The sequence below is a fragment of the Solanum lycopersicum genome, chromosome 3 (assembly GCF_036512215.1).
Source record: "Solanum lycopersicum chromosome 3, SLM_r2.1".
Taxonomy (NCBI): domain Eukaryota; kingdom Viridiplantae; phylum Streptophyta; class Magnoliopsida; order Solanales; family Solanaceae; genus Solanum; species Solanum lycopersicum.
Window position 1 is genome coordinate 57,571,680 of NC_090802.1, and position 15,031 is coordinate 57,586,710.

General features: G+C 28.4%; 2 protein-coding genes across 2 annotated transcripts; both read right to left on the reverse strand.

Annotated features, from left to right (window-relative positions):
- Window positions 1–1,434: 1,434 nt before the first annotated feature.
- On the reverse strand, window positions 1,435–2,382 carry LOC138347695 (uncharacterized). Its single transcript, XM_069295999.1, has one exon. It carries the CDS (start codon window positions 2,380–2,382, stop codon window positions 1,435–1,437), a length of 948 nt encoding a protein of 315 aa, XP_069152100.1.
- Window positions 2,383–10,123: 7,741 nt separating this feature from the next.
- Window positions 10,124–12,531, reverse strand: LOC101258541 (uncharacterized). The gene has a single exon (XM_004235351.5). It carries the CDS (start codon window positions 11,412–11,414, stop codon window positions 10,401–10,403), a length of 1,014 nt encoding a protein of 337 aa, XP_004235399.1. The 5' UTR covers window positions 11,415–12,531; the 3' UTR covers window positions 10,124–10,400.
- Between the last annotated feature and the right edge of the window lie 2,500 nt (window positions 12,532–15,031).

Below are 15,031 nucleotides of genomic sequence, written 5' to 3' on the forward strand. Positions count from 1 at the left end.
TCTTATCTTTAACAACTTTTACCTATACAATAGTCATCATGGTAATAACCTTAGTTGTAAAATTATCTTTTTATAATAATTTTATTAGTCAAATATTTATGCATTTTATCAGTTTCATTCTATATAAGATAGAGTTATCTCGAACGATAAATGATATATCTTGTTATTTATCTTTTTTCAAATTTCTTTTTAAATTATCTATTGAAATCCTTTGTTAATTACCTGTTAGCTTGGGTTTTCACGTGTTTCAAAGAAATTATTGAAAACGTAACTGTAATAAAAAATTTCAAGTTTCAACGAGAAATTTAACTCTCTTATGAGCTTGAAAAAAAATTACAATATAAAGTTAAAAATATTTTTATTCTGCCATTTTCTCACACATTTTGCTTTACCTTCCTTGAGAACTCAATTTCTATCATATATGTCGTACGAGATTTGAAAGATTGAGTTAAACTCTTAAAAGTAGGCTATAATAAATTCTTCTGACTGAAAGTTTGAAGCTTTTTCTTTATTCACATGTTATAACATCAATAAAAGATCCAGTCTACAAAATAAGCTATAATTGTATATATTTTTTAATGACTTTCGACTGAATCATCAATATATATGAAAGAAAGACAACAACTCCTTGATTTTATATAATCTAATATGGCATTAGCGTCCTAGTTGTTACTTAGACAGACGATAGTTTTGACTTTTGATCCTTTGAAATTGAAATTCGAAAATTCGAGTATATTCAAATCGCGATATGATACACGTTAGATCTCTTATACTTCGTAAAGCTAAGAGTTCCTATAATTCTTTATGTATTTTTTGTTCATATATTAACCAAGTCAATATATAACAGGTACTATTTAAATGCCCACTGAACTTCCTGATAGGCTGGTAACCACCTATAAATTACAATTTTTTTATAGCTTTAATGTTATTCTCTGTCCTCCATTGATAATTTTAGTTTGGTGGAACACTTTTAAGGTATTCAAACTCTATATAATAAGTGCTTAGATAGATGAGAAAAAATTATTTAGTGTTTTTATCTTCGGTACTAGAATTTAAATTCACTTCATTGATCGTTAAGATACACGCAAGAATCAGATAATATTTTTAGGAAAAAATGTTTTGAAAAAACGAAAAACAATATAGCTAACTCAAAGTACTGTTGTATTGGACTTAATTTTTTTCATTTACAGTTTTACACACACATTTGAACAAAGTAAGAACTAACTGGACAATATATGTTACCTGAAAATGCTGTAAACACTCTGTAATTTTATTTATTTTTTTTGTAACTGAAAAAGTCTTTCTTTCAATGCCATTTTGTGCGGGATTAGAATTTTGAGTTTATACATATTAAGTAAAAATTTTAAACCAATAGTCTCACCAAGGCTACTCTGTTCTCCCAAACTGCCTTCTGTTCTTTTAATTAGTGAACACTTATCGTGCTCGATTTAGCATATTAACATTGTGGGCACGCTGATCAGATTCTTGCCTCTGCAGTAACCTCTCTTGATTGATTTTCTTAATGAAATCATCGAATTTCTTGTTGGACTCCTCTGTACTAACAGAAATATCCCCTTTCAACCCTCCAATTCGAGACATCGATAAAGCATCGTTAAATGTCAATGATTTTTTCACTTCCTTTTTCTTCGTGATCGCCTTCCATGTTGCCTCTAATGAATCACCCTCTATTTCCCCTTCTTCAATATTATTATCTTGATAATTAGTTCTTATAATTGTCTCATGATCTGATGAATGTGGACTAACGATTTCACGGGCCTCAGCCAAATGAGATAGGTATGGACTATCAATGTTGGCGCTTACCCGATCCCAACTTGTTTGAGATTGAGGCGGAGTAGTTTTTGCACTATTAGCTTTGGCCCTTAGTCGAGTTTGAGACTGAGGCAGCAGAGTAGTAGTTGTTGTTTGTGGACAGTCAAGTTTGGCCTTTAGTTGGCCCCAACTTATTTGAGACTGAGGCGTAGTAGTAGTAGTTGTTGTTAGCATATCATCTTGAATATCTGGATGCGAATTGTAGCGATTGAAGAAAGACATAAGGGTGTCCATAGCAATAGCTGAATTAGTTCTATTTGGCATATACTCCTCCTCTTTTTCTTCATGATGTGCTTGTGGCTGAATTTGGACCTCATCATAATCAATGAATTTCTTGATTGTGTGTTGAAATTTGGAGAAAGTTAAGATAAGAATGACAACAGAGTTGATAAAGATGCAAATATAAAATGGAGATGACAAGAAGCTCTTCAAGTACTTCAAGATTTCACTTAAATTAACAAAGAACATGTTAAATAAGTAATAAGGACTAATAGCTTTTTTGATCATGAAGAAAGTAGAAATAAGTCCTGTTGATAAGAGAAGAAGCTCCATGGTTAATCCAAACTTAATCAAAGATGCCATGGAGCAAGAAAAAAGTGTTAATTGGGTGGGGGGGTTTAAGTTGTTAAAGAGAAATGCACTTATATTAAGAGAATTAAAGTGGAATGATTAGATAGGGATTTTCTTTACAGGGTAGATAGGGAAGTAAGGTTGATAGAAGCCTTTTAATAAGGTGACAATGATTGAGATTATTCCCCTACTTATCTACCTTTTTTAACTTAATTAATCTTTCTTTTTAAGATTTCTATTTTTTATTTTCTAGTTGAGTCTGTGTGGGACATAATATAAGACCCTTGTCCATATAATTTTTCCAAGGCTCCAACATATGATGTGAAAATTGTCTACTATTTTTATCGCTGTTAGGAATTGAATGAAAGACAATATTTAAATTTTCAACTCGTGTCATTGGTCACTAGATCACATCCTTAACTACTTCAACTATTAATTGTCATAATTAGAAAAAGAAAAACACATATTTAACTACTAAGGAAGCAATAAAAAGAGATTCAATTAGGGTTTGTTCAGTAAGATTTTGAAGTATTTCTTTTCAATATTTGGTTGCTTAAAATGCTATGTCAATATCAAACCTAATTAAACTATTATGATTAAACCTAATTAAACTAATATGATTTGATCTTTGCGGTTCAATAAGTTCTATTTGATCAACTTCTTTAGAGAAACTGATATTTTCTTTTGTGTCTTCAAGAAATCTTCAACAATTTAAGAGTACATAAAAAGAAAATATAGTGGACATTTCAAAATGATAATAAAAACTATATATGAATGGAACGATATATATCTAAAGGTAAAAAATAAGAAAATAAAATAAAACCAAGGTAAAAGCAATATATAAAATAGTAGGCCTTTGACATTTTACGGTGTTATTTATCATCATATAATAAATGTGAAATATGTATGTTAATATCTATTTCAATTATTTTTTTTATCAGTATCTTACTCTCCATATCAAAATTATTTAATTATGCTGAAAAATCAAAATCAAAATATCATGAAAAAAAGAAAAGAATGCGATATATACCAAATGAATTAATATTTTGAAAGTTGACATCCAATATTGTATGAGATATATTATTTGTTTAAATGTCTCTCATGTTGTTGTCTATGGAAATTCAAATCAAGGGGTCACATAACTTTGTCCCTTTTTTCACATGAAAATAATATAAAAGGTAAAGGTGGCTAAAATCCCATTGCCTTAGGCCTAGCATGTCTGGTCTTGAGGAGCACTATTACCCTTCTATCTCATGAGTCTATATCTTATTTGGATTTATCATCAACTACTCCATTAATGCTTTATTAATTTGATAATGATAAAAAATGGAAATATGGAATACTTATATTAATAAGAGATTGCTCGCTTCGCTTGAATTTGTATATATGATTTTGATTAGATACAGAGTTTGAGATTAAATTAAATATATTAAACCAAACATATACTAATGAAGATATATCCATTAAATTAAACAATCATGATATAACTTGCCAACCAACCAATGCATTGACAGAACAATGTTTGGCAATCTGTGGAATAGACTATACTTAATTCGTTTCATTTTATTTGTCATTTTTCTTTTACATTATATTTATGACAAAAGATAACAAAGACAAATAACTAATTATATTTTGATTTTCTAAAATAACGAGTATTCTGAATAATTTATTTTTAATTAGGATGACAAGTAAGGTTAAATGGATGGAGTATATATTAAGGTTGCATGAGGTTATTAATTGGAGATTTTATTTTTATTTTGGGATAATTTTTTTAAAAGATTTTTCTATATGCGTTAATGTTTTTAATGTTTGATTAAGTTCTATAAATGCAGGCGACAGGTGACGCATGATAATTGTACAAGATAAAAGCTGGTTGAGTAGGATTTTTGCTTTCTTGATGTTCATAATTGAACGTTGACACAATGTTGATCTAATTTTTATTTATTAGTAATAAATAAAGAAGATAAGAAAATGACTTTTAATTTGTGCACCTAGTGATAATGAAAATCAGTGTTTTTGTGTGTATTTTAAAAGTTTATCGAAAAATATGTTCTATTCCATTAAGAGGAGGAATTTCTCCATAACTATATCTCAAACTGATCTTAATATCATATGACTACTAGAACCAATATTTTTGACTTTATAATCTACTTTTAGTTATCAAATATTTCATTAATGTACTGTCCAATTATAACTATAATATTTATCCATATATGATAAACAATTTTTTTTCCTTAAAAATACTTTTGAGTTACCAATCAAATACTAAAACATAAGTAAAAATGGCTTATTTCCGCAAAATTTTTCATGGAAAATGAATTTAATTTCATCTTGAAAATTAAGAACATTAATAATGGAAAAGCAATCATTGAACTAATAGTCTATACAAATTTTGTGAACTTGATATATTATACAATTTGCATTAGATGTGACTAGTGAAGCTTAAATTATCATGTCCTTGGCACATGCATATTCATTATTCAAGAAATCGACAAATCCAAATGATATTTCTTAATTCAAATAATTTTAATTCATTACGACTTCGTATGTTTTCGTTTTCTTAATTCACATCCCTAACCATATAATAATGAACACAATTAGTAGTATATATTTAGTAAACATCTTCTTAATTAAGATCACTGACATCACATAATCATAAGTCACAGTTCCCTTTGCTTAGACGAAAGATTTTTTGGGGCAACGATCGATTTAGTGCATGAACGTATGTTACGTAACATCTTAAATATAATATTTAATAGAAATTTCATGAAATTATTGACACTAATTGTTTAGTCACGTATGCATTAATATAATGTGGGACAATCAATAGAAATTTCATGAAATTATCAACACTAATTGTTAAGTCGCGTATGCACTTATAATATATTGTGGGACAATCAATAGAAATTTCATGAAATTATTAACCCTAATTGTTTAGTAACGTATGCATTAATATAATGTGGGACGCTAACACTAAATTAAACTTCTGTTTTTGGATTCTTTGATATACGCCGTTGCATTCTTATAATTAAGACGATAAAACTATCATCATTTTGTTAGGTGTATTTTGACACGTGGAAGTAGGAAAGTTGGAGGAACAAAAGACTAGTGCACTAATGAATAATACGAGAATATATGACATTTTAAGTGCTAGCTAATGTAAGAGGAAAGTAAAATATTTTGTAATCGTAACATAAGTTCACCTGATATACATAATGTATGTTCGATTTTTAATTAGTTTTATCTAATGAAAATTGTGTTAATTTTTAATCATGTTTCATAATGTATGGCATGATTTAGCTCATTAAGTTGAATAATCAGTGGTATCTCAGCACTTGAAGCGGCAGAAAATGTGGGAAAAATCTGCAGCAGATATGCCAAAAGTTAAAGATTAGGTAATTCCTAGAGAAGAAAGTGAAAATGCAGTGGAATGAAATAATTGTCGGCCACTAAACCTAAATTTTAGGAAATACAACAAGTAGAAGACTAACAGTCCTGGTCAAGCGTAAGATTTCATGCGAATTTAAATTAATAATCGAAATGAATGATTTTTATTTTATTTTTTACAAAAGTTCAAAATATAGTGGGGTATGTGCCCAATATAGTCAAATATTTACAAAAATGGGAATTGAGGAGTGAAACCTAAAGATAGAGACACTCACATTGCTATTTTCTAGGCTATTATTGGCTATAGAATGATGAATTAAAATAAATATTCTTCCCCAATAATATATTTAGTAGTTCCATTTTGTAGCAAGGATAAAAAAAAAGCTATAGGGATCGAAGGGTGCGTTGGTGGTGGGGTTCACTTAATTATAACATACTTAATTACTTTTTTTTTTTAATTTCTCATGATCAATTAAATATCAAATAATTTTATTCATCAGACTTTAACAAATGAACTTTCTAACCAAAAACATAAAAATATCTACCTATCTGTAATAACTTGTGTAGATATGTAATTAGCAATAACATGACCTTTTTTCTATGATTCGGTGTAAAGGAATGGAGTATCAAACAATGCCACAATTAAATTGCAATTTAATTTCATGGTTTAAATTTATTAAACATTTTCTGAAAACAGTTGACCAATTGTTAATTATTCCCTACTAAATCTATTGATTTTCTTAAAGAATGCTATATTTGGTGACAATTCAAGTTTAATCATTACCAAGGAATCTTATTACTATCTCCGTTCGATATTGTTTGTCATAGTTTCTATTTTTAGAGTCAAATTATAAAAATTTTGACAAATATTTTAAGATGTATTTTTCATATGCAAAAAATTATAATTTATAGTACTTTTCATATAATTTTAGGAATATCGAATTAATGTGATCCAATTTACCTTTAAAAATTAGTCAAATTAACTTTCAATAAGCGCAACATGACAAACAATTTCGAAAGAAAGGAGTACTAGGAATACTATTTATAATAAGATTTAATCCTAGATTAAAGGTAAAACACTATGATTAGGTCTAAGAGAAGAGTTCACAATGGCCTTGTCGTCATGGTATTAATGGTAAAAATAAATAATAATATTAAGTTGTTAATCATCTGGCTAGACCTAGGTAAATACGTAAGCATCTAGAATCTTCGTGGTAAAGAATCCTAGCTATTTTGACGTGTCTTATTCTAAATTAATTTAATATTTGCGTATTTTAGGATATTTCTTAAACATATTTAAAAAAAAAATAGATATTGAATCTCTCATTAGGTAATTTTTTTTAAGATTTTAAACACCTTTAATGAAAATTCTGATTCCGTAAAATAAAATTAAAAAAAAGTTCATGACTATATCCATTCCCTTTTCCAAACTTTTATTCTATAGAAAATAGAAAAACATTGACATGGGAAGTCTTGTAAAGGCTTGTGAGTGACCAAAAATAATATAAAAGGCCAAAAAAGTTTTTAAAATAAAATAAAATAAAGGAACAATTATTGATTATATGAACATTTGGTGGACCATTTTGTGATTGTCAATTAAATAAAAACTAAAGTATGAATGAGAAACAACGTGAAGTTTTCCTAATTGTGCGGAGATGGCAAGTGGGAGATTTTTTTTATTTTTTTTTTGTTGGTTGGAAGGGGTAAGAAATTTGTTGAATGTTACTCAATTTGAAACATTTAATAGTAATCGGTGATTATACGAATATTTGTAAAGACAATATTGTTTTTGTTCAAAATCAAATACAAATATTTTTAATTTCTCATCTAAATTATTAGAAATTTGAGAAACATATTTCATAATTGAGTCGATTGAATGTGTGTACACGCACACTTAGGTGTGTCTGCTTTTGAATTTGTCTGTTTTTTTTCTTAAAAAAATATTTTTCAGGATTTTTTAAATTCTAAACTTTCCCCTTCTTGTTTATAATTTCTCAATCATTTTTCTTCATTTCTTTCACCTTTATAGCATATTTTTTTAACCTCATTCCTTCTGCTTCTACTTATATGTTTATCAACATTCTTCTTCGTTTTCTTCTTTTATTGGCTAATTTGATTTGTTTTTCATTTTCATTAACTTTTTGCAACGCCTATAATTTTTTTTCATGTACCATCAAATATTACTTGAGTGATAGTTTAATTAAATATGTTTTTCACACTCTTGATATTTAGACGTGAAACTCATAGTTATATTTTTGAAATTTCACTCTCTCTTTTTTTATGGATCAAGATGCACGCTAATTGTATGACAATGAGACTTGTACCCAAGATTCTTACAAGAGAAAAAAACCAAGAAACTTCCTGTCATTTAATTTAATAATAAGAAGAGTAAACAGTCTTCAGAAATTAGATTGATAAGTTAATTGATGATGAGAGAAAAACATTATATATTTCAAGATGGAAGTCAAAGTCTTCTTTTACAAATTAAATAGTACTCCCTCCATTTACTTATCTATATCTCCTTTTAATCTGTTCCTATTTACTTGTTTATTTTAATAAATCAAGAAAGGAATAACAATATTTTTCTTAATATGCCCTTATTTAATTCTAGAAAATTTATAGTACTACTGAGTTGTAATGCATGCTTTTTGGAATTAGAAAATACATTTATTATATTTGAAGAGTTGCATAATCTTTTAAGTTAAGAGTAAAATTGTAACTAACCTATGATAATAATTGGTGCCTTAATATATGTCTCACTTCTAAAGTGGACAACTAAATACGGACAACGGAAGTAGAACTATAAAGAAAAAAGGGCAAATGATCATCATCCATACATTAGTCTTCAAGAATTAAGATATATACATTCATATGGTGATAGACTTTGAATTTTATCTTGTCATCCACAACTAGACATCAAACACATAATAAATATTTTGTTTGACACACTTAGGTTAAAACTAATGATAGCGTTGTGGATAGAGACGATACGTTCGTAGAACTATTTGTAGTGTGACAAGAGGGGACCCCATGTTAAGAACAATAGCTAATTAGTAGATTTGTTCAATATAGAAGACCAACAAAATTGAGGAAGAAATTAAACTAGTACGATTGCTAGCTAGAGTGATAGTGATTAATATCAAGAAAAATATGGATCAAACTGGATTTTCCACATCTTATTCATTAACTTATCATATGGAATATATATGTAAATAAGGATAGTTGACAATTTCTGGATCTTGACACTTGGAGAGGTGTCGATTATTAGGCTAGAACATATCATGTGCTAGTATCCATGGTTTGTTTTACTTAATCAAATTTTAATACAGATATACATTGGAGTGAGTTCAGGAGCTGGGATATAATGGATTTACGTTGCTATTAAATTTGATGAAGATTTGGATTATTGGGTTTAAAATTTTGTATTTATACATGAGTAGTTATATCGAATATGATACTAGTACTACATGGTTATATCAAAATTATTGAGTTTCACCGAATCCAGTCATCCATAACTATTGGTTGGTAATGCATGTATTTCTTCTCATTGGCCTGCTTTAGACTATGTTTTTTTTTTGAGTTGAAATTTATCGAAAACAATCTCTCTACTTATGAAGTATATATATAAGGTTTACGTACACTCTACCGTTTCCAAGCCTGATCACTTTTGTGCGTGTTATTGTTGTTGTATTTCTTCCTTTCTGTTTGTTATTTTCTCAGCCAATTAATTTGAAGATCTTTCTTCCTAAAATGCAACCATCACATCTCAATTTTCCTGCTCTAGATGTACTTAGTGTAGTAACATTGAAGCTTTTTTCTCCCCTTTAACCCATGTTCTTTTTTTTTTAAAACAATAAGTATGTGTATTCTTCCTAGCCTAGCTTCACAAGTAGCTAGTAAATAGGCCTTCTAATGATTTTGTAACGAAATAAGAGAAATACATTATATAGTAAATTTATTTACTTTAATTTTTGAAAAAGTATAAAGTGTAAATTACAAAAGAGTGTATAGATAATAGGAGTAAAATGTCGAGAACTTTTCATTAGTACATTTATTAGCTCTTTGTTTTACACATAATCATTGCAGCAGAGGAGGAGAGTAGTTAAACAAGTTCTACTTGATATTGACTTTGACGTTTCAATACAAGTCGTTCCATTGATAAGTTGGATTATAAAAAAATATTATATTACGAGCCTATGTATCTAATTTTTACCTTGTCAGTATACATAATTTAAATAACTCAACGTGAGCGGAGTAAGTATATGTTGTAGTATCATTAGTACTTAATGGTTTTCTAATAATTTGAACTTGTATATACACAGAACAACAAAGTAGGTAGACCCAAAAAAAAGAATCTCACTGAAAATACTGAAAAGTGATACACTTTACAGATACAACCAAGGTAACTGTTGTACATGCTACTAGTTAAAAACGATAAAAATAAACTCTTTCCATGATGGCTTTAATTTTCTCTGTACAACATCAAATAATTCTAGCTAATTATTTACCGAAGGTTCAAAACAATCTCTTGTAGAAATGCAGTACGATATATTTTGATGATTTAGCCCTTCCTAAACCTCACATATAGCGAGAACTTAGTGCACTGGGCTCCTTTAACGTGCTCGATGTAGCCTATTGAAGGCACGCTGATTGGATTCTTGCCTCTGCAGCAATCTCTCATGGTTGATTTTCTTAATAAAATCATCAAATCTCTTGTTGGATTCCTCTGTACTAACAGAAACATCCCCTCGTAAACCCCCTCTTCGAAACACCGATAAAGCATCGTTAAATGTCAATGATTTTCTCAAGTCCTTCCATGCTGCAGCTACTGATGGCAACAAATCCTTTGAACCAATGCTCTGTGCTGATGTCACTTGTGGCTCGATTGGCCATGTCTCACTCTTCTTCAACACTTGTTTCTTCTTTTTCTTATTGTTTCCTTCTCCAGTTATCGCCTTCCATGTTGCGTTCAACGATCCATCGTCCTCTTCAATCTCTTGATAATTCATCATAGTTTCTTCATAATCAGTTTTCGTTTCATTTAGTGAACGTGGACTAACAATTTCACCATCATCAGGAGGAGGAGAAGACAATTTCGTAACACGATCAATTTCAATATCTTTCACATCAACACTACAGGGTTCCATTGCATCTTCAATTATATCTTCTTCTGATACAACGGGATCTAAATCATAACGATTAAAAAACGACATAACAGTATCCATTGCAATAACGGAACTAGTTCTTTTCGGGATATTATCATCCTGCTGTGGTTGTGGCTGATCAATCAGAATATCATCATGATCACTCTTTTCGTCAAGAAAAACATTGAGAAATTCCATCGTGGGATGATGAAATTTGGAAAAAGTGAAAATAAGTATAACAACTGAGTTGATAAAGAGACAAATATAAAGCGGAGATGACAAAAAACACTTTAAATATTTCAAGATTTCCGATAAATTAAGGAAGAACATGTTAAATAAGTAACGAGGACTAACAGCTTTTTTGATCATGAAAAAAGTAGAAATAAATCCTGTTGATAAAAGAAGAAGCTCCATGGTTAATATTGTTGTTTTGATCAATTTACCTTTTTCCTCTGATAATCTATTGGCTATCAAAGTTGCCATGGGACTTAAAAAAAAAAAGATGATTTTTTTTTTTAGGTAATTTGTTATGAAGAATTGCAAAGTGCAAAGAGTTTATGATAAAATGATGTTTACAGGCAATAGAGACCCACAGAGCAATATCAAGTAAGGCTAATGGAAGCCTTTTTATAAGTAGACAATGGTGAGTGGTGACAATAATGAATGTCCCACTAATCTACTTTTAACTTAATTTTATTAAATCATTCATTCGTAGGAATAGTTTTTTTTTTTCCTTTTCGAGTTTAACTTATATATACATATCAATCATATAAAATAATTTATTCTATCACTGTAATTAATGTAATGAGTTACGTATTTAAAGATGTGCGTGATTTGTATAAGATAACTCCATTTAGACGTTTTAACCTATATATTATTTCTATTCGCTTCACGGTGATTTCGGATATATAGTATTTAAAGTTGGGGTTTATGACTGAAATTCAAGTATTTCTTCCCAATATTTTAGGTAAAAGAAGGAGCGGCTTAAGCTTATTAGATGCCTAAAATAAAAATTAAATGGGGCCTTAAATTTAAGTTGTTAATACTTTTATATAATTTATTTTTTCTAGTTTTTACCTCATAATATAACCATTCTTATTTTAAATTATTTTTCATAAGATATAGTATTCAAAATATGTCAAATTTCTCCTAATAATCACTTCATTTTTCATGAAATGTTTACTTTTTCTACAAATAGTATTCAATATTTATTAAAAGATAATAACTTATAATTTATTATTATAAAAAATGAGGCCCCTTAAATCTGGAGGCTTAAGACACGTGTCTTTTTTTTTTAATATTATCGAGCCACCCCGAATAAAAGTCGCTGTACTGTATATCTATAGTTATTTCGATTGAGTAAACTTGTAAATTTTTATACACTGATCAATTGAAGAGACAAACTACATGGGGAAATAGCATCTCCTAAGTCTCGGGCTTACTATATAAAAAACCCACATCTAATTATCTTTAAAACAACCTAATTCTTAATATATTCTAATAATTAATAAACTAAACTAAAGTGTATATCAATTAATTAAACTCTTTTTATATTTGTGTGGGTGGAGTCAAGGGGTGAAATGAGATTTGTAAAAGTAAAATAAAACCAAACAAGCTGATTAGACTTTCAAGTTTACCATTAGACTTTTTGATAACTACTTTGAATATAGTCTTGGTCTACCCTTTCGTTAATAAAATCCTAATAGGAAGATAAGGATGATAAACTTCAAAGTTGATGAAGTTTGAGAAGAAAAAAACATGATAAGTAAAAATGAAAATCGACAGTAACAAATATTATTTTTTTAAAAAAATTGTATCATAAAGTGAATCCAAATAGATCATGGTGCTCAAGATATTTAATAGACAAGAATGATATAAAAAGGCAACTTTACGGAAACTTAATTAGATTGCTCTAATTAACTATTCATCTATGCTTATTATAATTTGAATGAAGCATGTTAAATTAAACTTAATTAATTGCTAATCTTTCTTTGTTCTTACAACTAAGAGCTGACTAACCAAAGTCAGTCAACATACCTATCTTATCCTATTATTTTTTTGCCACGACCTTTCTCTAGTGTTTTAAGTAACCTTAGCTGAAAAATATAATTAAGTATATTATTATATTTTTAAATGAGATAATGGTCAGATACTTTAACATGATATTAAAGTAGATAATTATTTTAGAATCGAATTTTACTGTCACTCGTTAGCAAATTTTTTTTTAACATGCTTGATTCATAAATAAAAAAATCAAACACTCTCAAAAAGTAATCGTGTTAAAATATAATTAAATAACTAAATTTCTTTTTAACCGCTTAAATTTTTAATGAAATAATTACACGCTTCATCGTATTACCGGCCAGCAACGGAGACCTTGACAACTAGGGTAATTATATATTTACAATATTTTTTCACATGTTTGTCCAAGTGTAAAGGTATTATTACTCCCTTAAAAACACTTATATTAATAATTATGTTTTTCTTCCATGTCGACATACGTGACAATGAAAATATACCAAATACTCATTAAAGTATCTTATTCCTACCCATATCCTAATTATGAGATATATAGAAACCTCAATCTAATTTTTTGTAAAAAAAATATTTTTTGTCAACAAATGAGTCCTGTATTTAAGTTTACATATTTAATAATAAAATAAAGGACGAAAGAGATTAGTTCACATTGTGATCCCTAGCTCCCTCTAGATAATTATCTTCTACTTAAAATATAAAACTAACATTTACACATACAATATACAAAAAAAATTATATAAGTGCACAAACTCATAACATTTATCGATTGATTTTATAATAAATATTGAGTACGAATAATTTTTTTATCCCGATATTAAAAAAAAACTCACTAGTGTTTTTAGGTTATAAACATCAAGAAACTATAGTACTAAAAAGGTGAATATAAAAAGGTTAATACGACCATATTCTTTACCATGACCTGTCATTTCCACACTAAAGTTCTGTTTTATTAAATTATAAAAAAATACTATTATTTTGAAGGTAAACTTTTACCCTTTTGGCTTGTTTTGATAAACTTTTGGAGTCCGGTTATAAATTAATCCAAAGAAGGTCATGCTTGAGTCATGAAAATGAAGCTACACTACGTAATACCTTGTGGAATAAGTAATTAAATGATTAATTAATACTAAGTAAGTTTCCTAGTCAATACCTAACGAATTTAATTATTAATTTGTCCATTTGTAATTTACATCAAATTTTGTACTACTAATTTGGGATGGTAACCCTTGAACCAATCGTACGTTAAATGAGTCTTTTGACATTTTCATTGTTATACTGTTTCCAATGTCAAAAGTTTTTCAAAGAAATTTCAAAACGTACTTCCACTAAATATTTCTATCAATTACTAAGGTCCATTATGCGTTAGCATAACTGATAGCAAGTCATAGTTCGAGCTATAGAGGCATATTCCATGTGCATGATAAAATATAATTGTACGTACACTATATCCAAAGTGATCTTCAGTAACAATTAATTAACGATAATAGTTCACTTACAACTAATTATATATTTTTAATGACAATTAACATATTTTGTATGTGTCCCTAAAGCCACTTAATTAATGTCGGTAAAACTTTAACATTCTTTATTAGTATGTCTATTTATTACTGCTAAAAGTTATTTTTGTTGTAATGATAGTAATAGACTTTATGATCCTCGGTTTCTATGCTAAGCAATAAGGGCCCGTTTGGTCATGCGATATGGTATCATGATATGGAATCAGAAGATGAAATTATGAAATTTTTGTGTTGTATATTTTCTTATAAACATAAAAATTCATAAGTTGTAAAAGTATTAAAATAGCCCCGATTGTTTATTCAATCTTATTAAAATTTTTTTATAAAATCGCATAATAAATTATTACAAAGGTTAGTAATTGTTTCATCTAGCTTTAATTTAATAAAAAAGTTGAACATAAATCTTAGTGTATTAGTTTTTAATATAATCCTGAACTTGCATTTCTCGATCATGTGACTGAGAAGACGAACCAACATTGTTACTTTGAGCCATTTGTTGGTCAATATCATCCGCAACAATATTTTTATGTTTATAGACCATAAATA

Bases quoted from the DNA above. Each gene is read 5' to 3' on its own strand.
- LOC138347695 (XM_069295999.1), bottom strand. From the start codon at position 2,382: ATGGAGCTTCTTCTCTTATCAACAGGACTTATTTCTACTTTCTTCATG.
- LOC101258541 (XM_004235351.5), bottom strand. From the start codon at position 11,414: ATGGCAACTTTGATAGCCAATAGATTATCAGAGGAAAAAGGTAAATTG.